We start from the raw sequence: 26962 nt of genomic DNA, 5'->3' as shown, positions 1-26962 counted from the left end.
CCTGGCTCTATATCTCATTAGCACTCCACCAAAATCTTCAATGAATAGCTGCTGACCACTTTCCAAATGATGGAAACCAACCAGTGACATATTGCCAACAACACCATTGAGGCCAAATGCCAGTGCCTAACGCTTCCATGCTGAATCAAACTGTTCCCATTATCTGTTCCACCATTTATCCAGTACCTGAATTAACAGTTATATTCCTACATGTGTGTTTCCTTAGTGATGCCTCCAAACAAGTGTTCACATGCCACACAGCATTTTCTATGTCCTGGGTTTTCACAGAAAGTGACACTGAAAATATGACACACCGATAAAAGCAGGCTGTGCATTAGTGTCTTAGAGGTGATGTTGTTGCATCATGAAATGCATCTTGGGAAGGGGTTTTACGCTCTTTTGGTATTACTTCATAAAACCTCATGTCAAGTATGGCTGTGACTTTTAAAATTCTAAATGTCTGTTTGATGCCTTTTCTATTTATTCTTCAGCATCATAGTTTATGTTGTCTTATTGGCACTTTACCTGACGCAGATACTTTCTTGACATTTTTTTCGGAATTGTTGGTCACAGTTACAGCCACGGTAATTGGTTCTCCATGATAATATACCTACAGATAAGCAGTAAGTGAGATGTAAGCGACAGTACAGTACTAGAGCAGGACTAATTTAAATAGAAAGTATAGCTTTGTTTATTGGTTTATTGACTTTTTAGGGTTAGAATTAAAAAATATATACTGTGTTTGTTAATAAGTTTTCATATCACAAAGCAATGAAAAAAATGTGTTATTTACTTAAAGAGGAACTGTAACGGCAAAACCTCCCCTGGGGGGTACTCACCTCGGGTGGGGGAAGTCTCAGGATCCTAATGAGGCTTCCCCCGTCATCCTCGGTCCCTCGGGGGTCTCGCTGCAGCCCTCCGTACAGCCGTGACGTAATATTTACCTTCCTGGCTCCTGCGCATGCGCTCTGACGGCTGTCGGCTCCGAAGTAGGCGGAAATACCCGATCGCCGTCGGGTCCGCTGTACTGCGCAGGCACAAGTCTCCGGCGCCTGCGCAGTAGAGCGGACCCGACGGAGGTCGGGTATTTCCGTCTATTTCCGAGCCGAAAGCAGCCACAGCGCCCCCGCTGGAGCAAGCAAAGGTAAATATTGAAATTACAGTCGGGCCTGTCGCCGGCTGTTCAGAGGGCTGCAGCGAGACCCCCGTGGGACGGAGGACGGCGTGGGAAGCCTCATTAGGATCCGGAGGCTTCCCCCACCCGAGGTGAGTACCCCCCAGGGGATCTTTTTGAAGTTACAGAGTCTCTTTAATACTCTGCCTACTTGTGAGCATTGCAAGTACAAGTAGGCATGTTCATGTTTTGCTGTAGCGCTGTAATAACAGCCCTCAAGTATGTGGACTCTGGTAATGTTACTATAATAGAAAAACAACCCTCTCTTTTTCATCCATTATAGTTTGAATGTAAACAGTTCTCTTGTACCTTAAACCCACACATTTTTTTTGCCTATCTGTCCTATTTATTAAAACAGTTCATTTGTGTTCATCATGTTTCAGGCACAGACTCTATACTTAACTCACTGCTGCCTCTCTCTTCTCCAGCAATGTTTATTTTACAGATGTTTCCTCTTTCCAAGCTGAGAGCAACTGGCAATGGAAAGAAGGGTATTTTCAGCAAGCTCTTTAGTACCAGCTGCCTGCTGGCACGTGTCTTCAGTTTCTATTGGTAAATCTGGTCCTAGATATGAATGTTTGAATTTAGGTAAAGCATTCTAGACTCTCTTACCTCCTTGGCCAGTGAAGCCGTCAGGTGCAGGGTCTTGTCTGACATGAAGAACTGCCAGGAGGTCTCTGCACGAGGTTTTGGCCCAGGCTGGTCCGGGGCATATTGGATTTTGCGGATCAGTAGTCGCACTGAATTCCTTAATTTGGAAAAATACACTAACTTAATAATTGCTATAAGTATTATACATATGTATATGAACAATTAAACATATTTTAATTCTTTCCATTCATGACCTGAAATTTTCCACAACTATTTTATCAATAATAAAATACTATAGTTGATCTTTACTTTTTCGAGAAAAGGTTGGCTTCTAAAACATACCTGATTTCTAAAACAAAACTGTCACAAGTATCCCTATCATGAAAAAAATTACAAACGACAAACACTGAAAGAGTTTCTGAACCGCTTAAAGCAAACCTGAAGCGAAAATAAACATATGAAATAATTATTTGTATGTGTAGTACAAGAAATCGAGCATTAGTAGCAAAGAAAAGAGTCTCATTTTGTTTTCCAGTACAGGAAGAGTTAAGAAACTTCAGTTCTATGCAAAAAAAGCTTCTGAGCTCTTCGACCCAACTTGGGTCGAAAACAGTCCTGCTTTCTGAAGCACTTATACGTAGAAACAGTGAGAGAAAGGTTGAGATAAGGTTTCACTGCAGGAAAGTTCAAAGGTTCATTAGCTCTGCTCTGTTTTATAGTTTAAAATACAGATCGTGGTTTGTAAACTGCAAATATGAATGGTGAAATGTTATTAAAAAAAAAAAAAGATATATAACTGAAAATAAAAATAAGAAATGCTTTTTTCTTTGCTACTAATGTTCTATTCATTATCCATACTACACATACAATTCATTATATCAGAAGTTTTTTTTTCGCTTCAGGTTTCCAGTAGCAATATGCTTCCATGTAACCTAATTACATAACCTAATCCCACCCATAAAACACAGTCTGATTAAAGCCTCTCATACCAAACTATACTTAACAGCAAAACTGCTACTCCATTTATATAACCTTGAAGTTTTGGCCAATTACTCACGCTTTCCTTGCTACACATTTTAAAAAACCTTTTAGGGTATTATTATAATTATTCACAAACAACTGCAGTTGAAGCTGAACTCTGAGTAAACTAAAGAAACATATACTTTTTCATACCCCTAAATGCAGAGCCCACAGGAAGAATGCAATTATTTTTCTTGTGTGCTTGCTCTCTGATTTTTTTGGTGCGCTTACAAAGTCCCATTAAATGGGCCTGAACAGCATTGCACCAAAATGCAGCATGCAGTGCACTGGCCCATCGCAGAGAAATTATATGCACTGGTGGACACTTTGCACCATCGTTTACATTACCACACCGCTGTCTTTGTGATTGGCTACTGCATACATGTGGAAACTAGATCAAAATACAAGCAGTGTGAAAGGGCCCTTACCCTCAGAGGCGTAGCTAGGGTTTTTTAGCACCCAGGGACAAAGACCGTTTTTGTGCCTCTCTCTGGACAAAATGGGCGTGGCCACGCATCAGAATGTGGTCAAGGTCATGGGTGGAGTCAAATGTACAAATGCTGTTTAGATAGCCAAATGTTCCCCCTTCCACCATTTAGTTATCCAGATGTGCCACCCCTCGTAGAGAGCCAGATGTCCCCCCCCCCCCCCCGTAGAGAGCCAGATGTGCCCCCCCCCCCGTAGAGAGCCAGATGTACCTCCCTATAGATAGTCAGATGTGCCCCCCCCCCATAGAGAGCCAGATGTGCCCCACAATAGATACCTAGATGTGCCTCCCTTTAGATAATCAGTTGCCCCCCATTTCCTTTAGATAGCCAAATGTACCCTGATTTTTCTGCTGCTGTTAATGCTTCTGCCCTCCTCCGCATAGATAGAAGCAGGCAGGGGCACCTCGGGCAACCAGTGGGGGTACAGCGACTGTGCTGCACCCGGGGACATTTGTCCCCCCTTGCCCACCCATAGCTACACCTCTGCTTACCCTCATCCCCTTTGTTAGGAATGCAACTGCACAACACATACCTGCAAAGGACTACTCCCAGTGCCTTAAAGTGATTATGAGGAATTTTTGGGCAATATACACTCAACATACAGTGATAAAGAACATTTTATAGGTTTCCTTTAGTGGAAGCTACTTTTTGCTGAACGCTGATAAAGCATTTCATTTCAAAACGTGAAAAAAAACATTAATAAGGACATAAGAGTCCAAAGGGCTTTTTGTAATAAATTAAAAATATAGAATTAACTCACTTTTTATGAACTCTTTCTTCTACGTTGGTTGTTGAAAAAGCTTTGATTTCAAAATCCACTCCGCAGGCCTTAAACATTGAAAATGTCAATACTTATAAATAGGAAGGACTATGCACATGTTTATTTTTGTTTATTGTTGGTGTTGCCACCAGATCCTTTATTGCTTTGGCATTATAAAATCATTTATTCAGTAGATTAGAATGAAGAAATATTTTTATTGCTCACCTTTCCCACATCCGTTGGAGCTGGTTGAAGTGCTACTGAGCATGGCAGGTAATCGGGAAACTGGCAAAGTAAGGAAATAGTGTTATAGTATTGGCATGCTCATTCAATACTGTGCTGTACAACATACAATCCATCATGTTATATTGAAATTATGGTAGGGCTGTGTTTTCCCAAGAGGAGTGTTGTCTGTCTGGACCAAAACTCATGGAAAAGCATGTACAGTAATCAGTTTTGACTTTGCTGCAATACTTACCTGCTTAAAGAGACACTGAAGCAAAAAACCATTATAATATAATTAATTGGTTGTGTAGTACAGCTAAGAAATAACGCATTAGGAGCAGAGACAAAAGTCTAATATTTGTTTCCAGTAGAGGAAGAGTTAAATTCCATTGGTTATCTATGCAAATAGCCATTGAGCTCTGAGACTTTGAAAGTGGTGGAGAGCTCTGACTTCTGATTAGGTTATCTCAACTTTAAGCTGGCCATACACTGGCCCGATTTGCTCCCGTTTCGACAGCAGATTCGATCACTGGGATCGAATCTTCTGCCAATCGTTCACGCTACACGCCGAATTTCGATCCATTCCGTCCGATCCCGTCGATCGCGCCGTGCGGAAAACAACCGTCGATCGCCCGCGGGTAAAGAGCGCATCGCTAGCGGCGTTCGAGTGCCCGACGACCGACGCAATAGAGCCGCATACATTACCTGCTCCGCCGCCGCGACTCCCGGGTCTCCGCTCTTCTCCGTATCGGCTCTGGTCTGGTCTCCGGCATGCTTCCCTTCTTCCTGTCCCGGCAGGAAGTTTAAACAGTAGAGGGCGCTCTACTGTTTAAACTTCCCCCAGACAGGAAGAAGGGAAGCATGCCGGAGACCAGAGCGGAGACGGAGAAGAAGAAGAAGAGCGGTGACCGGGGGCAGTCGCACCAGCGGAGCAGGTAATGTATGCGGGCGGGGGGAGCGGCGGCAGCACCACCACAACAGATTGTGATCGGTTTCAGGCTGAAATCGGTTCACAATCTGTTTGCAGTAAAGGTAGCCATACGATCCCTCTCTGATCAGATTCGATCAGATAGAGATCTGTCTGTTGGTCGAATCTGATGGCAAATCGACCAGTGTATGGCTACCTTTATTGCGGTTTTCTTTTGCAGAAAACAGTTCAGGACAGGTCAAAAGTTCACTGCCTGTTCTGCAAAACTTTTAGAATGCTGATTAATGTGTAAACTGCAAGCAGGGGCGTCTCTAGCCATTTTGTCACTCCAGGCGAGAATGCCGGTGGCGCCCCCCTCCCCGTGTGGTGCCCCCCTGCTGCAAATAATCGTAACGCAGCAAAGATTCACCATAAGATAAAAGTAATGCGGCAGACTTTCCCCAGAAAATAACCATAACGCAGCAATGATTCACTATAAAATAATTATAATGCAGCAATGATTCACCATACAATAATCGTAATGTGGCCAGCGTTCCCCAGAAAATAATCGTAATGTGGCCAGCGTTCTCCAGGAATTAATAGTAATGTGGCCAGCGTTCCCCAGAAAATAATCGTAATGTGGCCAGCGTTCTCCAGGAATTAATAGTAATGTGGCCAGCGTTCCCCAGGAAATAATCGTAATGTGGCCAACGTTCCCCAGAAAATGATCGTAATGTGGCCAACGTTCCCCAGGAAATGATTGCAATGTGGCCAGCGCTCCCCAGGAAATAATCGTAATGTGGCCAGCGTTCCCCAGGAAATAATCGTAATGTGGCCAACGTTCCCCAGGAAATAATCGTAATGTGACCAGCGTTCCCCAGAAAATGATCGTAATGTGGCCAACGTTTCCCAGGAAATGATCGTAATGTGGTCAACGTTCCCCAGAAAATGATCGTAATGTGACCAGCGTTCACCAGAAAATAATTGTAATGTGGCCAGCGTTCACTAGAAAATGATCGTAATGTGGCCAGCTATCACCAGAAAATAATCGTAATGTGGCCAGCGTTCACCAGAAAATAATCGTAATGCGGCCAGCGTTCACCAGAAAATAATCGTAATGCGGCCAGCGTTCACCAGAAAATAATCGTAATGCGGCCAGCGTTCACCAGGAAATAATCGTAATGCGGCCAGCGTTCACCAGGAAATAATCGTAATGCGGCCAGCGTTTACCAGGAAATAAACGTAATGCGGCCAGCGTTTACCAGGAAATAATCGTAATGCGGCCAGCGTTCACCAGGAAATAATCGTAATGCGGCCAGCGTTCACCAGGAAATAATCGTAATGCGGCCAGCGTTCACCAGGAAATAATCGTAATGCGGCCAGCGTTCCCCAGGAAATAATCGTAATGCGGCCAGCGTTCACCAGGAAATAATCGTAATGCGGCCAGCGTTCACCAGGAGATAATCATAATGCGGCCAGCGTTCACCAGGAGATAATCGTAATGCGGCCAGCGTTCACCAGGAGATAATCGTAATGCGGCCAGCGTTCACCAGGAGATAATCGTAGGAGATAAGGAGATAATCACCAGTAAATTATGCTAATGTGGGCAGCATTTACTCACCTGCAGAAGTCTCCTGTAGCCAGCCGGCGGTGGCACTGGTCCCTGGTGCGTCACACGGTGCCTTGAAGTCTCCTGTAGCCAGCCGGCGGTGGCACTGGTCCCTGGTGCGTCACACGGTGCCTTCAAGCACGTGTGACAGGCGGAGGGCGGAGGTAGGGGCGGCGCCGCACGTATAGACGAACTAGCGTGCGGCCGCTCGCTCTGCACAGAGAGGTAGTGGGGGCGGACCAGTAGGCGGCACCAGGCACAGGCTGAGCTGCCTGTCACAGCCGGCTGCTCGCTCTGAAGGGAGAGGAAGGGGGCGGACCAGTAGGCGGCACCAGGCACAGGCTGAGCTGCCTGTCACAGCCGGCGCCGACCTGATAGTGAAAAAAAAAAAATAAACACACACACAGCGCGGCGAAAGAGCGCCCACTTCCACCCACGGCGCTCTAGGCCAAAATTTAGAGTTGCCTAATGACAGAGACGGCTCTGACTGCAAGTATTAGAGAATGATGCAATGTTATAAAAAAAAAAAGCTGTATACCGTATTTCGCGCCGTATAAGACGCTTCGGAATATAAGACGCACCCAGGTTTAGAGGGCAAGAAACAGGGAAAAAAAATATAAACTAAACCTGGTATGTCCATATTTCAGGAGCATCTTGTACATGTCCTCCCCCAAAAGGTGTCCTCCTGTGTACCTCATGTGTCCTTATCTCCCCCTGTCTACCCCAAGTGTCCTCTGGTCTCCTATCCTGTGTCCTGTGGACTCCCCCCTGTGCCCTCTGGTCTCCCCCCTTTGTCCTGTGATGTTCCCCCTGTGTCCTCTGGTCTGCCCCCCTGTGCCCTCTGGTCTGCCCCTCTGTGCCTTGTGGTCTGCCCCCCCTGTGCCCTCTGGTCTACCCCCTCTGTCCTCTGGTCTGCCCCCTCTGTGTCCTCTGGTCCCCCCTGTGCCCTCTGGTCTGCCCCCTCTGTGTCCTCTGGTGCCCTCTGGTCTGCCCCCTCTGTGCCCTCTGGTCTGCCCCCTCTGTGCCCTCTGGTCTGCCCCCTCGTCCTCTGGTATGCCCCCTCCGGTCTGCCCCCTCTGTGTCCTCTGGTCTGCCCCCTCTGTGCCTTGTCCCCCCCATGTTTCCCCGTGCCTGGCTCCCCGCTATGTGTTTATCCTATCCCCCCCCCCCCCCGCTTCCATGCCTAAGACCCCCTGTAATTGATGACGTGTCATTAGAAGCCGGCACTAGAGGAAGCCGCCCACAGGAGCCGGATGTCTTCAATCGCCGCGGACAAGATGGAGGAGGTAAGCTACTGCCCGCTGCTGCTGCATACACAGGGGGGACCCGGCGATGTAAGCGGGGGGCTTAGACATGTAAGCGGGGGGGGGGGGGGGGGAAGCAGGATAGACACATAGCGGGGAGCCAGGCACAGGGGGAAATAGGCAGGGAATCCGCGACATAGCGGATTGGATGCAGAAAAACTGACTCCAATGAATGCCTATGGGAAAATCTGCTTCAGAAAAAATCGCAATTAGTGGAAAAAGGCCCATAGACATTCATTGGAGTCAGTTTTTCTGTATCCATTCTGCATCCAATCTGTGTGTAATGGAAACAGGCCCCAAGTGGTGTTCCTGCTCAATTCACAACAAGGAACACCCCCCACTGATTCACCTTGCCAAAAATAAAACATCTGTGAAAATGTAAGAAATTAAAGGGCAATCAATGGCTAAATAATTTATAAATTAATATTATAGTAATAAAAATAAGCTATTTTTTATTCATCAAAGAGACACTGAAGCGGAAAAAATTTATGATATAATGAATTGGTTGTGTACTATGAATAATTACTAGAAGATTAGCAGCAAAGAAAATATTCTCATATTTTTATTTTCAGGTATATAGTGTTTTTTCTAACATTGCATCATTCTCTAATATGTGCAGATTACACAACACTCCGCATGCAAAATGATCCTTTCAGAGCAGTCTGTGAACTAATGACCTCTCCTCTGGCAGAGAAAAATAAATTTGTTCATTAACAGTTGAGATAATAAAAGTCAGAAGACAGCCCTCTCCACGACTTTTAAAGTCGTAGAGCTTAATGGCCTTTTTTGCATAGAGATAACAACTGGAGTTTCTTAACTCTTCCTGTACTGGAAACAATTAGACTGATGTATCTGATCTTAATGTTTTATTTCTTATCTGTACTACACATACAAATCAGAATATCATAATTTTTTTTCCGCTTCAGTGTCTTTTTAAGTTATGTTCAGCAAAGTTCTTCTTTAATATTATTAACAACAAAAGTATTAATAAAATGATCAAGAAACAAAGATGAAATATTAACATATATTAGTTATTACCGTCATCAGAAAAGGGTATGCATTATTGCCCAACTTCTTCATCAATCGCTCCTGTACTTTTGTGAGGCATTTTACATCTTCTACAGGTGGATAGACCTGAGTACGTGCAAAGTAGAGGTCTCTGCGGAAGGTTAGCCCAACAACATCAATATCCTCTTGACCATAGCGGAATGCACAAGTCAAGGTGACGTAGACTGTGAAAAGCAAAGGGGAGAAAATACATAAATCAGCATGTGGGCAATATTGGACCAGAAGTAGAAGATGTGTTTGAGAAAATATTATGCAGTATTATACTAATCTCTTTCATTGTTAGTCCACATTGTATACATATATTTATTTGTGTGTTTTTGTCTTTTCTGTAAATTTCCAATTTAATGATTGTATCTCATTTAACAAAAATATCGGAACATTTATTGGATTACGCTGGTAGCTCAGTCACTAATAACACTCTCGAAAATCCTTTATGTTTCTTGGCTGGTGCTTGGCAATGTGAAGATTCAGCTCCCTCCCCAGATTTCTATAGCACTGAGAATTTGGAGTCTGGCTAGGCCACTCCATGACTTGAATGTGCTTCTTCTTTAGTCACTCCTTTGTTCCCTTGGAGGCATTGTATGCCTTGGACCATTGTCATGCTGGAAGACCCATCCATGACCCATCATCAGTGTTTTGTCTCAGGGAAGAGGTTTTCATCCAAAACTTTAACGTTCAATAGCCCCTCAATGCGATATCCTGCAGTTGCCCTGTACCCTTAGAAGAAAAAACGCTGTACAGCAGAATTATTGTACTTGCATGCTTGACTGTGGGGATAGTGTTCCTTGAGTTATAAAAAGTATTTTTCTTCCTTCAAACAGCTGTTCCAGTTAATGCTAAAGAGCTCTATTTTGATGATATCTAACCAGTGCACTTTCTCTAAATGACTTGTAACTGGCAAACATAAGACAGGCCTTTGCATGTCCCTTCTTGAGCAGGCGGACTTTCTGGGTGCTGCTAGATTTCTATCCATTACGGTGTAGTGTTTTGTGGTCTCAACTGCCTTAAGATCATTAACAAGCTCCTCCTATATAGTTGTGGGTTGATCCCTCACCATTTTCATGATCATCTACACCCCATGAGGCAAGCTCTTGCATGGAGCTCCAAACTGAAGGCGAATGATGGTCATTTCCTATTTCTTCCAATTTTGAATAGTTGGTTAGAATGTGCTAGGCACATTGTGGTGTAGTCTTTAAATTTTGAGGACTCCACCCCAACTTCACTCACTCCACCTCCACCCCTCCCACCCCTCCTCCTCCCCCTCCCCCTCCTCCCCTCCCCCCCCCCCCCCCTCTTCACTCACTCCCCAACTTCACTTACTCTCCCTTTCCTCCTCCCCAGCTACACTCACTCTCCCATTTCATCTTTTACCACCACAGTTTACTTTAAATAATTTTTCCCCACACAAAAGTCATCATGTTGGACTATGCTGTACAGTGTACATCCTGCAACATGTATGCATGCCTTGATCAGCGGATTGAGGGTGTTTACTGTTGCCCTGGGTGTGTGCGTGTTGCTCAGTTAGAGGCGGAAGTCGCAGAGCTAAATAAGCATCTCGCAACACTGAGAAGCATACACAACATGGAGAAGAGCTTGGATCTCACGATCCAGACACTGGATGGAACCGTTGAAGATGAGGAGGGTGGAGTACAGCCGGACCAAGAAGCAGAGGCAGCCGCTAGTTGGGTCACAGTTAGAAGGGGTAGGGGAAAAAGTGGCAGGGAGGCTAGTCCCGAGTTGTCCCTCACTAATAAGTATGCTTGTTTGCGTAATATTGGGGAGGATGATTCAGGAGTAGCAATGCTGCAGCAGGATGTGCTCCTTAGCAACCAAGGGGCAGACTGCTGTAACGAGAAAGGGAATAGGAGTGCAGCTAAGGCTAGACAGGTACTGGTGGTAGGGGATTCAATTATTAGGCGCACAGATAGGGTAATCTGTCGAAGAAACCGCGAATGCCGTACAGTCTGTTGCCTCCCGGGTGCTCGGGTTCGGCATGTAGCGGAAAGAATTGACAGATTACTGGGTGGGGCTGGGGACCCGGCTGTCATGGTACACATTGGCACCAATGACAAAGTTAGTGGGAGATGGAAGGTCCTCAAAAATGATTTTCAGGTACTTGGAGATAAACTTAAAGCAAGGACCTCCAAGGTGGTGTTTTCTGAAATACTGCCAGTGCCACGTGCTACATCTGAGAGACAGAGGGAGCTTAGGGAGTTAAATAAGTGGCTGAGAAATTGGTGTAGGAAGGAAGGGTTTGGGTTCCTGGAGAACTGGGCAGACTTTGCAGTCGGCTACAGGTTCTACAGCAGGGATGGGCTGCACCTTAATGGGGAGGGTGCAGCTGCATTAGGGGAGAAGATGGCTAAACGGTTGGAGGAGATTTTAAACTAGGATCTGGGGGGAGGCGGGAGGATAAAGTCTCAATACATAGACAAGATGAGGTAAAAAGACAGTGGGAACCTATCATTATGGAGGGTGGAGAGGGGGGTGGGGACAGTGTAAAGATTAAGGAGGTTGGTAAAAATTTAAGTAGCCAATTTCATGTAAACAAAATTGGTAAATGTGGTGGTAAAAATACAAAGTGCATGGTAACCAATGCTCGGAGCCTTGCAAATAAAATAGACGAACTAGAGTTCATTCTGAATGACAAAGGCTATGACATTGTGGGAATAACCGAGACATGGATGGATGAAAGCCATGACTGGATAGCTAATTTAAAAGGATACAATGTGTTTAGGAGGGATAGAACAGGGAAAAAAGGTGGAGGGGTTTGTCTCTTTGTTAAGAATTCTCTTACAGCTGTCCTCAACAATGAGATGGAGGAAGATTGCGAAGATGTGGAGTCCGTTTGGGTAAATATTCATGGTGGAAATAAAAGTTGCCAATTGCTTATTGGGGTATGCTACAGGCCACCTCTTATTAATGAAGCTGCAGAACTGCGATTACTACAGCAGATTGAAAAAGCTGCAGGTAAAAATGAGGTCATAATTATGGGCGACTTCAACTTTCCAGACATTGACTGGAGTATTGAGGCTACCCATTCTGGTAAAAGCAGCAGATTTCTGGCAGCACTACAGGACAATTACTTGACTCAAATGGTAACTGAACCAACTAGGGGGAATGCGTTACTGGATCTGATCATTTCTAATAGACCAGATAATGTATCAAATGTGCAGGTTCAAGAACATTTGGGAAATAGTGATCACAACATGATAACGTTTGAGCTGGTGACTGATAGGCCACGGGGCAGCGGGACCACTAAAACTATGAACTTTAGAAAAGCAAAGTTCACTCAAATTAGGCAGGCACTAAGTTTGGTGAACTGGGATAATGTACTACAAGGGGAAGACACTGAAGGGAAATGGCAAGCTTTTAAACTTATACTCAATCAATACTGTAGTATGTATATCCCATATGGAAACAAAATGTCTAGGAATAAAAAAAGGCCTCTATGGATGAATAGAAAGGTTAAAGATAAAATGAAGAGGAAAAAGAATGCCTATAAGGTCTTAAAACAGGAGGGGACAGAGGCTGCACTAAGCAATTATAAGGAGTGCAATAAAAATTGTAAAAAAGAAATTAGGCAGGCAAAGATTGAAGCTGAAAAACAAATCGCTAAGGATATCAAATCTAACCCAAAAAGTTTTACAAGTACATTAACTCTAAAAAAAGAAAGGTTGACTGTATAGGACTCCTAAAGGATGAGGATGGGAACTCAATGGTGGATGACCAAGGTAAGGCAGAGTTATTAAATGCTTTCTTTGCTTCTGTCTTCACAAAAGAAACAGCACTGTTGCAAACTACAGAGGCGGAAGAGTCTCAATCTTCTAACTGTAATATTAAATACTTAACGCAGGAAGAAGTGAAGGCAAGACTAAATAAATTAAAAATAGACAAGGCACCTGGCCCGGATGGCATGCATCCTCGGGTCCTAAGGGAATTAAGTTCAGTTATAGATAAACCCCTTTATCTTATCTTTTGTGACTCTCTTGCAACTGGCAGAGTCCCAGTGGATTGGCGTACAGCCCACGTTTTCCCATTATTTAAGAAGGGCAAAAAATCTGATCCAGGAAATTATAGACCTGTAAGTTTAACATCAGTTGTATGCAAACTATTTGAGGGGTTACTAAGAGATACTATACATGACTTCATAGTAGAAAATAATCTTATTTCTCAGCATCAACATGGGTTTACTAAAGACAGGTCCTGTTTGACTAACATGCTCAGCTTTTATGAGGTAGTGAATGCTAATATGGATATTGGGAATGCTGTAGATGTGATATACTTGGACGTTGCAAAGGCCTTCGACACTGTTCCCCACAAAAGTCTGGTGCAAAAGTTGAGGATGCAAGGACTGGGGAAGAGTCTGTGTTCATGGATAGGGAACTGGCTAATGGACAGAAAACATGGGACAGTGTAAAGATTAAGGAGGTTGGTAAAAATTTAAGTAGCCAATTTCATGTAAACAAAATTGGTAAATGTGGTGGTAAAAATACAAAGTGCATGGTAACCAATGCTCGGAGCCTTGCAAATAAAATAGACGAACTAGAGTTCATTCTGAATGACAAAGGCTATGACATTGTGGGAATAACCGAGACATGGATGGATGAAAGCCATGACTGGATAGCTAATTTAAAAGGATACAATGTGTTTAGGAGGGATAGAACAGGGAAAAAAGGTGGAGGGGTTTGTCTCTTTGTTAAGAATTCTCTTACAGCTGTCCTCAACAATGAGATGGAGGAAGATTGCGAAGATGTGGAGTCCGTTTGGGTAAATATTCATGGTGGAAATAAAAGTTGCCAATTGCTTATTGGGGTATGCTACAGGCCACCTCTTATTAATGAAGCTGCAGAACTGCGATTACTACAGCAGATTGAAAAAGCTGCAGGTAAAAATGAGGTCATAATTATGGGCGACTTCAACTTTTCAGACATTGACTGGAGTATTGAGGCTACCCATTCTGGTAAAAGCAGCAGATTTCTGGCAGCACTACAGGACAATTACTTGACTCAAATGGTAACTGAACCAACTAGGGGGAATGCGTTACTGGATCTGATCATTTCTAATAGACCAGATAATGTATCAAATGTGCAGGTTCAAGAACATTTGGGAAATAGTGATCACAACATGATAACGTTTGAGCTGGTGACTGATAGGCCACGGGGCAGCGGGACCACTAAAACTATGAACTTTAGAAAAGCAAAGTTCACTCAAATTAGGCAGGCACTAAGTTTGGTGAACTGGGATAATGTACTACAAGGGGAAGACACTGAAGGGAAATGGCAAGCTTTTAAACTTATACTCAATCAATACTGTAGTATGTATATCCCATATGGAAACAAAATGTCTAGGAATAAAAAAAGGCCTCTATGGATGAATAGAAAGGTTAAAGATAAAATGAAGAGGAAAAAGAATGCCTATAAGGTCTTAAAACAGGAGGGGACAGAGGCTGCACTAAGCAATTATAAGGAGTGCAATAAAAATTGTAAAAAAGAAATTAGGCAGGCAAAGATTGAAGCTGAAAAACAAATCGCTAAGGATATCAAATCTAACCCAAAAAGTTTTACAAGTACATTAACTCTAAAAAAAGAAAGGTTGACTGTATAGGACTCCTAAAGGATGAGGATGGGAACTCAATGGTGGATGACCAAGGTAAGGCAGAGTTATTAAATGCTTTCTTTGCTTCTGTCTTCACAAAAGAAACAGCACTGTTGCAAACTACAGAGGCGGAAGAGTCTCAATCTTCTAACTGTAATATTAAATACTTAACGCAGGAAGAAGTGAAGGCAAGACTAAATAAATTAAAAATAGACAAGGCACCTGGCCCGGATGGCATGCATCCTCGGGTCCTAAGGGAATTAAGTTCAGTTATAGATAAACCCCTTTATCTTATCTTTTGTGACTCTCTTGCAACTGGCAGAGTCCCAGTGGATTGGCGTACAGCCCACGTTTTCCCATTATTTAAGAAGGGCAAAAAATCTGATCCAGGAAATTATAGACCTGTAAGTTTAACATCAGTTGTATGCAAACTATTTGAGGGGTTACTAAGAGATACTATACATGACTTCATAGTAGAAAATAATCTTATTTCTCAGCATCAACATGGGTTTACTAAAGACAGGTCCTGTTTGACTAACATGCTCAGCTTTTATGAGGTAGTGAATGCTAATATGGATATTGGGAATGCTGTAGATGTGATATACTTGGACTTTGCAAAGGCCTTCGACACTGTTCCCCACAAAAGTCTGGTGCAAAAGTTGAGGATGCAAGGACTGGGGAAGAGTCTGTGTTCATGGATAGGGAACTGGCTAATGGACAGAAAACAAAGAGTTGTGGTCAATGGATCATACTCAAAATGGGAGACTGTTAGCAGTGGGGTCCCACAGGGGTCTGTTCTGGGTCCAGTGCTCTTCAATTTATTTATTAATGTCCTAGTAGATGCAGTAGTGAGCAATGTTGCTATTTTTGCAGATGATACAAAATTGTGCAGAATCATTAACTCTCAGGAAGATAGTGTCATATTGCAACAGGATCTGGATAGGATGGCTATATGGGCACATACATGGCAGATGAAATTCAATGTTGACAAATGTAAGGTCATGCATTTTGGACGTACTAATGGTCTAGCACCATACAAAATAAATGGGATACAGTTGGGGACATCAAACTTGGAGAAGGACTTAGGAGTACTCATTGACAACAAGTTAAATAATCATACTCAATGCCAAGCAGCTGCAGCTAAAGCTAACAAAATTTTGGGATGTATTAAAAGGGAAATAAAAACTCGAGATGCTAGCATAATATTGCCCCTGTTTAACTCTCTAGTAAGGCCACATCTGGAATATGGAATTCAGTTCTGGGCACCACATTACAAAAAAGATATTGCAGTTTTAGAGCAGGTGCAGAGACGAGCAACAAAATTGATGCGTGGGATGGAAGGTCTCACTTATCGAGAAAGGTTAGATAAACTGGGTTTATTTAGTCTAGAGAAAAGACGCCTTAGAAGGGATCTAATTAACATGTATAAATACATCAGAGGGCAATATAATACCTTGGCGGATGAGCTTTTTGTCCCTAGGCCTTCTCAAAGGACTAGAGGACATGATCTGCGCATGGAGGAAAAATGTTTTAGCCATTTATTTAGGAAAGGGTTCTTTACAGTAAGAGTGATTAAGATGTGGAATGCATTGCCACAGGAAGTCGTTATGGCAAACTCTATACCTGCATTTAAAGGGGGCTTAGATGCTTTCCTTGCGTTGAAAGACATCCATGGCTACAATTACTAGGTAATGCCTAATGATGTTGATCCAGGGATTTTATCTGATTGCCATCTGGAGTCGGGAAGGAATTTTTCCCTTTAGGGGCTAATTGGACCATGCCTTATAAGGGTTTTTTTCGCCTTCCTCTGGATCAACAGGGATATGTGAGGGAGCAGGCTGGTGTTGTACTTTATACTGGTTGAACTCGATGGACGTATGTCTTTTTTCAACCAAAATAACTATGTAACTATGTAACTATGTAACTATGTAACTATGTACCCACAATTGTTACCTACTATCCAAGCTTCTTGCTATTGGACTTGAATCCCATTCCAGCATTGTGCAGGTCTACAATCTTGTCCCCTATGTTTTTCAACAGCTCTTTGTTCTTGCCCATGGTGATGGACTATGTAATGGAAGGAACCAGGGTCGGACTGGGACACTGGGGGCCTACCAAAGAAACTTCAACCTGGGGCCCACACATCCCATGATTGCAGTGAAAAAAGGGCGTGACCATGCACCGGAAGGTGGGCATGGTCATTATGTGTTATGGACAGGGCCAAATGTACATGATCTTAACAGCATTGTAATTCAGAGACACTGCTGCCCAGCAAAACTTTGCATAGAGTCCCCTCCTTCAATATAAAGTAATGTCCTACTTTGCAGAGGTTGCGACCGCATCGGGGCCCTTGGGCCAAAGGGGCCCCGGAGGGCCCTCCCTCAACTACAGTATTACCTTTCTATTGGTCCTGTGCTCATAATAATCACTTCTATAGATACTTTGAACAGTGGTAATCATTAACAATCTATTTCTCATCCCCTTCTTGCACCTCTGACACTGTAGTTGCCATTGGCAGGTTTTGGTGCGTTGTATCAATTATATATAGAGTGCTTAGGGGGCCCCATTGTAAAATTTGCATTGAGGCCTACAGCTCCTTAGCTATGCCACTGCTCTCAGCATGAGTGATTACAGCACTAAGAAGATAATTTTTGTGCTGCAGGCAGTGGCGTAGCTAGAGATCATGGGGCTCCATAGCAAAACTTTCATGGGGCCCTCAGATGAAGACACTCTTAAGCAATGCCACCTGCCCCTACCCTATGGATTGGACTTAGCTAGGAAATTTACACTCTTATGCAATCAACACTGCGCATAGTTTGTAGGCACTAAGACATAGTCACAGAGTGGAGAAGCACAAGAACTATAATGGTAAATACATTAAGTACCCACTGGGCCCCCTATGCTCCAGGGCCCCATAGCAGCTGCTATGGCTACTATGGCTATTGCTACGCCTCTGGCTGCAGGCAGCAATTGGAGCTCTGTCAGACAAGGAGGAGGGGCCCACCAGCGACCTGGAGGAGGGGCCCACCAAGGGAAAAAACTGTACTACTGTGCCCCAGTCCGACCCTGGAAGGAACTGATTCTGTGGGCAGGTGTGCTTTATGCAGATAATGAGTTGAGATCAGGAGTATCTGTAATTCTTTGATTATAATCTGTGTGCCACATAAGCACATAAATCTGTGGAAGCAAAAGTTCTCTCTGGGTTGTAGGGGATCGAATGCTCATTTCACTCAATGACAAAACAAATGTATAATTTCTGGATTTTGGTTATTAAAATGAAACTAGTAGAAAAATTACAAACTGTTAATTACTGTGTAAGCGGGAAAACTTACAAATGTAGCAGGGGATCAAACTATTACTTCCACCACTGTAACATTGTGTGCTTGCTTCAACTAAAATACCTGGCTTATATCACACCATTAAAGGGACACTTAAGTCAAACAAAAAAAAATGAGTTTTACTCACCTGGGGCTTCCAATAGCCCCCTGCAGCTGTCCAGTGCCCTTGCCGTCTCTCTCCAATCCTCCTGGCCCCGCCGGGAGCCACTTCCTGTTTCGGTGACAGGAGCTGACAGGCTGGGGATGCGAGTGATTCTTCGCGTTCCCAGACACATTAGCACTCTCTATGCTGCTATATGGTATATGATATGTGCTATAACAGCATAGATGGCGCTATTGTTGCCAGGAACGCGAAGAATTACTCACGTCCCCAGCCTGTCAGCTCCTGTCACCGAAACAGGAAGTGGCTGCCGGCGGGGCCAGGAGGATCGGAGAGAGACGGCAAGGGCACCGGACAGCTGCAGGGGGCTATTGGAAGCCCCAGGTGAGTAAAACTCATTTTTTTTGTTTGACTTAAGTGTCCCTTTAAGGAAGAGCATTGATATAACGATTTAGGTAATGCAGTGGCCTGGCGCAATACAGTTACACCTGGGAGGTACATAAGGGTAATCAGGCAGGCTGCGTCCTCAATCATCCTCATGCGTAACCCTTATCAGGTATAATACAAATGTAATAATAAATATTTTTTTTTTTTTACTGCATTTGAAGATAATACTGAATGCACATTTTCTTGTTTTGCATGCAACTGCTCCTACCCACAATCCCATCAACCACTCTCATAAATCAAAGTGTGCTAAACAAGACAAAAGAAAAGCATTGATGTGAAACTACAACAGCGTTTATATTTACTTGTACAGTAAATTGATACTAAAGGTGGCCACACACCATACAATTTAAATATCTAATTTTACACCAATTAAATAAATATGATTGGTCGTCCCAAACAATCTAAAGCTTTTATTTGTTATTGTTTTCAATTGAGAAATCCAATCGCATTTCCATTTTTTTTTTATTTTTTTTAGATCGGTCATGTTGGAAAATTCAGTGTGATGGATTGTGAAATAGTATTCAAGCAAAAATTTTTTACATATTTATTCAGTATATACCAAACTTATTTATTCACTGTTTTCTCTTGATTTTGCTAACCAACCAATTTTTTTCAGTTTACAATCTTTTATCTTGAAACTGCGGCAATCTCAAAAATACGTGTGTGGTACTTCGAAGATTCTGATTAATCGGAAAATTGGATTGGAATGGTCAAATCAAATAAAAATAAGAAAAATTGTATGGTGTGTGGCCACCTTTACTCTTGACCTGGATTGAGTTTGTTGCCTCTGCTACTCTATTTTATTATGCTTTTAATACAGCCCAAGGACCGATACAGTCCAAGGACCGATTTAATTTACTTTTTCTCCTAAGTTTGCACCTAGAAGATAATTCTTCATCTTCTGTTTAAAAATATCTTTTGCACTCTGCAACTGAAAAAGTACCAAACAGTAGGTGAAAAAGTACGGTCAACATATTTCTGAGAATTTCCTTGCTTGTTGATGGCTTAAAAGGTATTTTGTTTATAATTATAAAATATCACCTAGGAGAACACGTGGGATTAACTACATGAAGACCGCGTCATGCCAATGGGCGTAACCGCGGCAGCAGCCTCAGGTCCGCCTAATGCCAATTGGCGTCAAGTCCTAGGGCCGGCTACTGCAGGAGATCGCGCGCAGGCTGCACGCGCATCTCCTGCTTGGGAGGCGGAGCTCGGCCCCACCTTCAGTCTCCGAGCGGCGATCACCGTTTCACGTCTAATAGGGCTGAACAACGCTGCGATCCACAGAAGCGCTGTACTGGGGACAGCCATGTGACACGCAGCCTATCGTCATGATTGGCTGGCTGCGGGGAGAGGCGGGTATAAATAAATAAGCATTTTTATTTAAAAATAAATAATACAAATATTTATAAAAAATAAATAAACACAGTGGGAACGATCAGTCCCCACCAACAGGAAGCTTTGTTGGTGGGGAGAAAAGGTGGTGGTGGTGGTGGTGGGGGGATCTCATGTGTGCTGTGTTGTGCAGCCCGGCAGCTTGGCCTTAAAGCTGCAGTGGCCAATTTATCAAAAAATGGCCTGGTCATTAGTGGGGTTTAGCACTGTGGTCCTCTAGTGGTTAAAGGGAACCTTAACTGAGAGGCATATGGATGTTATCTTTTAAACAATACCAGTTGCTTGGCAGTCCTGCTGATCACTTTGGCTGCAGTAGTGGCTGAATCACACACCTGAAACAAGCATGCATCTAATCCAGTCTGACTTCAGTCAGAGCACCTGATCTGCATGCTTGCTGAGGGGCTGTGGCTAAAAGTATTATTAGAGACACAGGATCAGCAGGAGAGTCAGGCAACTGGTATTATTTTAAAAAGAAAAATCCTCAGTTTAGGATCCCTTTAAAAAGTGAATTGGATTGACCCCAAAGTGCTGTCATACTCCTATTAAAGTCTACTCACCTTTCTTTCCCTTTACAAGATCAGGATCCACAAATACAACACCATCTGCAAATTAAACAATAACGCAAGTCAAACACGATAATGCAAAATACAAAGCCAAACAAAAACATCTGATAAAATCTGACAAAAGGGATGGCATAGGAAATAGCAAGGATGCTAAAATATTTGCTTCAAACAGCCTATTGCTGGTGATTTATGGCCTGGAAGATGATTACATATTAGTAAGTTTAAATTTAGCAACAATTAATAAATTATGGACCTGTTCTGGCAAAATTCAACATCCAAAATTGTTTGCAGAGTGCTAATAATGTAATTATGTAATGTAATTATCACCAAATGAACTGCAATTAAGGTGATGGACTATTTTTAAATAAAAAAAACCTCAGACTTACCTACTGGTTCAACAGATTCCACACGGTCAACATAATCTCTTTTACCCAAATATACACTCACCTGTATGAGAAACAAATAAGAAATGTAAAAACACACACACACAACTAAAAAAAATACTATAAATACTCTACCATACAAGAATCACTTAAAAGGTCACTTAACTCAACCTGATATTTATTTTAACTTACCTGCTTTCTGCAGCCCCCTGGAGGCATCCTGTGCCCATGACGTCTGTCCAAGTCCCTCCGGCAAGCAGCGGTGACCCCTGCAAAGCTGGCCGGTCGCCAGTCGGTTGTGCAACCTGATCACGCGTCCACTTCCGACTGCTGGGAGTGATCTGCATGCACAATAGAGATTTTTGCATACCACGCATGCACATGTTGAGGAGGCACGTGGCCGCCCAGCTTGCCGGAGGGACTCGGACGGACGCCGTGGACGTAGGATGATTCCAGGAGGCTGCAAGAAGACCCAGGTAAGTAAAACTGATTTTTTTATTATCACTTTAGAGTTCCTCTAAAGCAAAACTATAGTCAACTCAAAACAAAACATTGAATCATAAAAAATGGATAACTAAATATGGTGCCAGTTTTATCATCCTATAACATTGTAGAGCTGTATCTATCATACATACGTATGAGGCATGTCACCCAGCAGGCATCAGTACTTGATCCCCAGACAACACTGCAGGGCGGACACTGTATAGACATATTCTGTTGTTATGCAGGGGGAGGGGGCTAAGGACAACAAATTGGTGCATGAGTGACGTGACACGGTGGCCTGGTGAGTGGAGAGCAATGGCCTCGGCCATATCAATTCATCAGGAGATAGATGGCTGAGCGGCCGAGGGGGGATAAGAAACGTCAAGTATACCAGCAAGGCGCCTTGATGAAGGGGGACCCTGCGAGGCCCCCGAAACAATTGTCGGTATTTTTGTGGATATAATGGCTCAAAAAAAGAGCGCTTTTTTTTTCTCATGGAACACGGTGTGCTGGTATACTTGACGTTTTTGATGCTGTATTGGCAAAGCCTATGCCATAATAGCAAGCACCCGATTTTTTTGAAGTAGTGGTGTGCCTACGCACAATCTTTCTTGAACTTGCGAGGGGGGATAAGGGCTGCTGTGCACACACTGAATTCTTAGCAGTCGGTCATTGTCGGCCAAGTTTCATCTAGCGTGTGTATGGAGCTTTAGAGTTGTGGAGCTGTATCTTTCATGCATAAAGTTGTAGAGCTGTATTTTTCATTCAAAGAGTTGTAGGGTTGTATCTTTCATTCCAAGAGCCATATCCTATTGCTAAACTCGCCAGCAGTGAGCACGGGCGATGTAATCACCCAACAAGTTCTTTACACACCAGACATGAGCGTTAGCTTAGACATGCAAAGAGCAGGTCCAAATATGCTAACATATGTGTTGTGCCGCTGCATCTGGGAGTCTCCTTTAACCCTCCTGGTGGTCTATTAAAAACCGCCAGGGGGCAGCAGAGCAGTTTTTGTAAAAAAAAAAAAAATTTTAAATCATGTAGCGAGCCCAGGGCTCGCTACATGATAGCCGCTGTGCAGCGGCATCCCCCCGCCCTCTTCGATCGCCTCCATCGATCTCCGATCAGGAAATCCCGTTCAAAGAACGGGATTTCCTGAAGTATTTGTATGTAGAACAGAGGCGCCAGTAGGATAAAAGTCAATAACATTTAAAAATTGCTTGGAGGAAGTGGTGGGCTTGCCTCCCAAAAGCAGACACGAGATCCTGTCTTCATATAAATCAATACATTTATTATACGGTACCCCAAAAACAGTGCAACGAGTTTCGCAGGCCCAGCCCGCTTCATCAGGCAATAAAAGTGGGGACAAAACAGAATTTCGTCAATAGCAGGTGTAGCGCCTTTTTTTTTCTATTTTATAGGGATTTCCTGGAGGGCTTCCCCCGTCGCCATGGCGATGGGCGGCGTGACGTCATTGGGAGTCCCGATCTACCCCTCAGCGCTGCCTGGCACTGATTGGCCAGGCAGCGCATGGGGTCTGGGGGGGGAAGGGGCGCGGCGAGCGGCGTCGGCTAATCGGTGCGGAGCGGCGGCGATCAGAGTGCACACGCAGCTAGCAAAGTGCTAGCTGCATGTTGCAAAAAAAAAGTATGCAAATCGGCCCAGCAGGGCCTGAGAAATCCTCCTCCGCGGCATAGCCCATGCTCAGCACGGGCTTACCGCCAGGGAGGTCAATAAGGAGACCCCCAGAGCTCCCCGTTGGTCGCCATACATCTCTAAAGCCCCCCGACGTAGCTGCGCTGTCACCCGTTATTATACATACCGCCACTAATTACCTGCTGCCTCTCGTCACAAGTTCCATCGCATAATTACAATGTATCTGTCACTGTAATTACTGTGTGCCTCTTAGCCCAGGCAAAGGATCTTTGAATTTGCAGCCAGGGCTCCCCATTGGTCCACATTCTGAGCCATTTCAATGGCTAATGAATAATGAGTTAAATCATATAGGAAAATACTGTGCTCAGTGTTATGTGTTATGCTTACCGCCTTGTCACGGGAGGTTTTCTTATAGATAACATTTCGGGATTTCTTGTCTCCACTCATGATTCCTGGTCTTATTTATCTAGCAAATAGCAGACAGACAGAAGAAAAGACTGAACAGTGAACAAATAGCAATTGTTTTCATACCAGCTTTGCCTGTATGCATGACTTTTTCCACTCAAAGGGTTATGTCAGTTTATTACAATAACAGCAAATGTGTTAATGGCTTAGTTCTAATATTACCTTCATACCTGCTTATTTTAAAGAGAAACTTTGATCCAGGATTGAACCTTCTCCCAGTCAGTAGCTAATACCCCCTTTCCCATGAGAAAGCTAAGCTGATATTGTGGTGAAACCCCTCCCACAGTGAGAGGACCATGGCCCTGACATTATCATGTCTGTGAACCTCGTTGCATTGTGGGAAATAACAGCTGTCTCCACCTGCTGTTCTAGCAGTTTCTTCCTCTGTGCAAATTATATGTGTGTAATATTATATATATATATATATATATATATATATATATATATATATATATATTTGTCTGCCAGCAGTAGGGTTGAGGACCCACAGGCTTAATATGGATCAAACAAATACATGGCTAATATCAATAATTTATTGCCCGCTATCTTTCAGTAAAGTTCCTCTTTGAAGAGGAACTCCAGTGAAAATAATGTAATAAAAAAAATAGCTTTTTTACAATAATTATGTACAAGTGATTTAGTCAATGTTTGCCTATTGCAAAGTCTTTCCTCTCCCTTATTTACATTCTTACATTTATCACATGGTGACATTGTTACTGCTGGCAGGTGATGTCAGTGGAAGTAGCGTCTACTTGCTTTTGTGGCAGTTGGAAACAGCTGTAAACAGCTATTTCCCACAATGCAACGAAGTTCACAGACAGGAAAGTGCGAGGACCATGGTCCTCACAGTTTCCTGTGAAATGGGTTTCACCACAATATCAGCCATACAGAGCCCCCTGATGATCCATTTGAGAGAAGGAATAGATTTCTCATGGGAAAGGGGGTATCAGCTACTGATTGGGATGAAGTTCAATTTTTGGTCACGGTTTTACTTTAAGTAGACATTAAATGAGCTCTCAAGATATATTTACTTTTTAAATATAACATTTCCTTCTGACAATTGTAATCTACCGTGAGGCCATAAAGCCTCTCTCCTACCTACAAACACTCCTTTCGTACTCAATGAGCAATGGCAGCGCCATGATGAATACCACAATCTCCATCAATATCAATAAACAGCTACTGCAAGAATAGCTAACATTATGTGAAAAACGACATGTTATATGACATCCTACACCTTTCTCTACCCAAATTTATACAGTTGTAAAGCAGAATTAGGCTCGATTCACACTGACAGGTTGCCTTGGACAATATAATCACATTGTAAATGCCATGCAATGATATTGTAATGGTATATACACATTGGCCCATTAGCAGTATGGTACACTGGAATCCTTAACTTTTCTCTCCTTTGAGATCCTGTTTTTACAGGGCAACGCCCCCAGTGTGAGAAGACTTATCCTAATTGTCCAGACTGAGTTTTTACTGAAAAGTATCTGAAGCTCAGGATCATAACATCCATTCCACAATGCAAGCTTGAGTAGAACATTAAAAATAATAGTTAGATGACAAATAAGATGCATACCATTTGTGAACCTAATTAGTATCACTAAAAATTGTACAATTTAAATTACACATACAAATAAGATGCATGTTTCTTCAAGAGTAAGATGAGCTGTATATTACTTTTCTTCTATGTTGCTGTCACTTACAGTAAGTAGTAGAAATCTGACAGAACCAACAGGTTTTTGACTAGTCCATCTCTTCATGGGGAATTCTCAGTATTTTATTTATTCTTTACAAAAGCACTCCCTGGAAAGGATCCATATAAACATTCAGCCCCCCCCACACACCACCTCCCCCATAAGGAGATGAACTAGTCCAAAACCTGTCGGTTCTGTCAGATTTACTACTTACTGTAAGTGACAGCAACATAGAAGAAAGGTAATTTACATCTCATTTTACTCTGTGAGAAAGGTACTTTTTATTTATGTGTTTTAATGTATTTTAAATTTGACTTTTTTTTTGCAATAGTTGTCCTTAAATCTTAAATTGCATCAAAGATATGAAATAAAATGCAACACGTTTGCTGATCAGTGCATGTGATAAAACATACTGTAAAGAGCAGATATATCCTAATGCTACACTTAGGAACATTGCTAGCCCCAAAGATCAGTGGCACGTGCCCCGGATCTATGCTGGGGTGCCCCGGATCTCTCCCAGGCAGAGTCAGCTGTGGTGCCTCAATGGCGGGCATTCTGGGAGCCAGGGCTGGTTCAAGAAACAATTTGGCCTTAGGGCAAAATTAGCCTTGGGGCCCCCAACAGTCACCCCCGACCAAAAAGCATCACTAGAGGCCCTTTGTTGCAGCCAAATTTCCCTCCTGGGCCCCTGAGCTGGCTGCTGACCCTCCCCCAATCACCTCCCAATTTAGCAGACTCTGCAGATTCCCTGGGGAGCAACAGTTAAGATGGGGGAGGGACACCTTGGGTGCCCCTACATGCTCTGGGGCCCTGGGGCAATTGCCCATTTTTTCCTATGGTAGCTCCGGCCCTGCTGGGAGCTGTGGTGCATCAATCGGGGTTCTGCTGGGTGCTGTGGTGACTCTCTGTGGACATACTGGGTGCTGTGGTGCCATGCTGGGTGCTATGATGCCTTTATGGGGCATGCAGGGAGCTGTGGTGCTTTTATGTGGTCATGCTGACAGTTAGAGTGCCTCAATGGAGAGGGGACTTCAATGAAGAGCGGGCTTCATCCAACCTTTTTCTGGGCAGGCCTAGTTCGGCTGCTGTTAAGTTCATGTAAATTAGGCTCCACCCATGACCACACGCACATTTTGGGGCGTGGCCAAACCCATTTCCCGACTGGAGTGCCTAAAAAAGTGCCCCTAATCTCTTAGGATCCTGGCAACGCCCCTGGCTACACTCAGTGTTGGAGGGAAAGCTGAAAAGAATCAGCTTACTCTAGCCTGGCATGAGCAGGCCTATGGCATGCTAATAATAACTGCACAGAGCATGCAGAGTTCCCAAACACTCTTTCAGGGCAGATGGGGAATTTGTAAGACCTTGCCTGAATCCATTACGCACATTGTAATTGGCGCATCATATTTTTGTGATAGATTCACTTTAAAAATGAAAGGCACTGCATTGGGCATATTCACCATGTAAGTAACTGAATCAGTGTCATTTAGCATTGCATTTCATTCTCAAATTTCTGTTTGCGTTCCATTTGCCAAGATAACAGAGATGATCCTATTATCTGGCTGAGAATGTGACTACATCTGTAAAACGTACCTAGAAGATTTAAAGCAGATTTAGTGCTTAAGGCATATCGGATTACAAACAAAGAAAATACCTGATTTGTAAACACGTTGCTTTACAAAATATGC

At 43.4% G+C, this 26962-nt stretch overlaps 1 protein-coding gene across 1 annotated transcript in view; it reads right to left on the bottom strand.

Annotated features, from left to right (window-relative positions):
* SAG (S-antigen visual arrestin) overlaps positions 1-26962 on the bottom strand; it is a 60886-nt gene that overhangs the window by 26465 nt on the left and 7459 nt on the right. Inside the window, exons 2-9 of the mRNA XM_068280701.1 lie at positions 23497-23575; positions 20974-21034; positions 20582-20626; positions 9117-9310; positions 4259-4318; positions 4034-4101; positions 1787-1922; positions 526-610 (exon numbers count right to left, since the gene is read on the bottom strand). Of these exons, the coding sequence (XP_068136802.1) occupies positions 526-610; positions 1787-1922; positions 4034-4101; positions 4259-4318; positions 9117-9310; positions 20582-20626; positions 20974-21034; positions 23497-23556 (709 nt within the window). The 5' untranslated portion in view covers positions 23557-23575. The remainder of the gene's footprint in view (positions 1-525; positions 611-1786; positions 1923-4033; positions 4102-4258; positions 4319-9116; positions 9311-20581; positions 20627-20973; positions 21035-23496; positions 23576-26962) is intronic.

Source organism: Hyperolius riggenbachi, chromosome 4 (assembly GCF_040937935.1).
Source record: "Hyperolius riggenbachi isolate aHypRig1 chromosome 4, aHypRig1.pri, whole genome shotgun sequence".
Classification (NCBI taxonomy): Eukaryota; Metazoa; Chordata; class Amphibia; order Anura; family Hyperoliidae; genus Hyperolius; species Hyperolius riggenbachi.
This window is presented reverse-complemented; position numbering and strand designations above follow the sequence as displayed.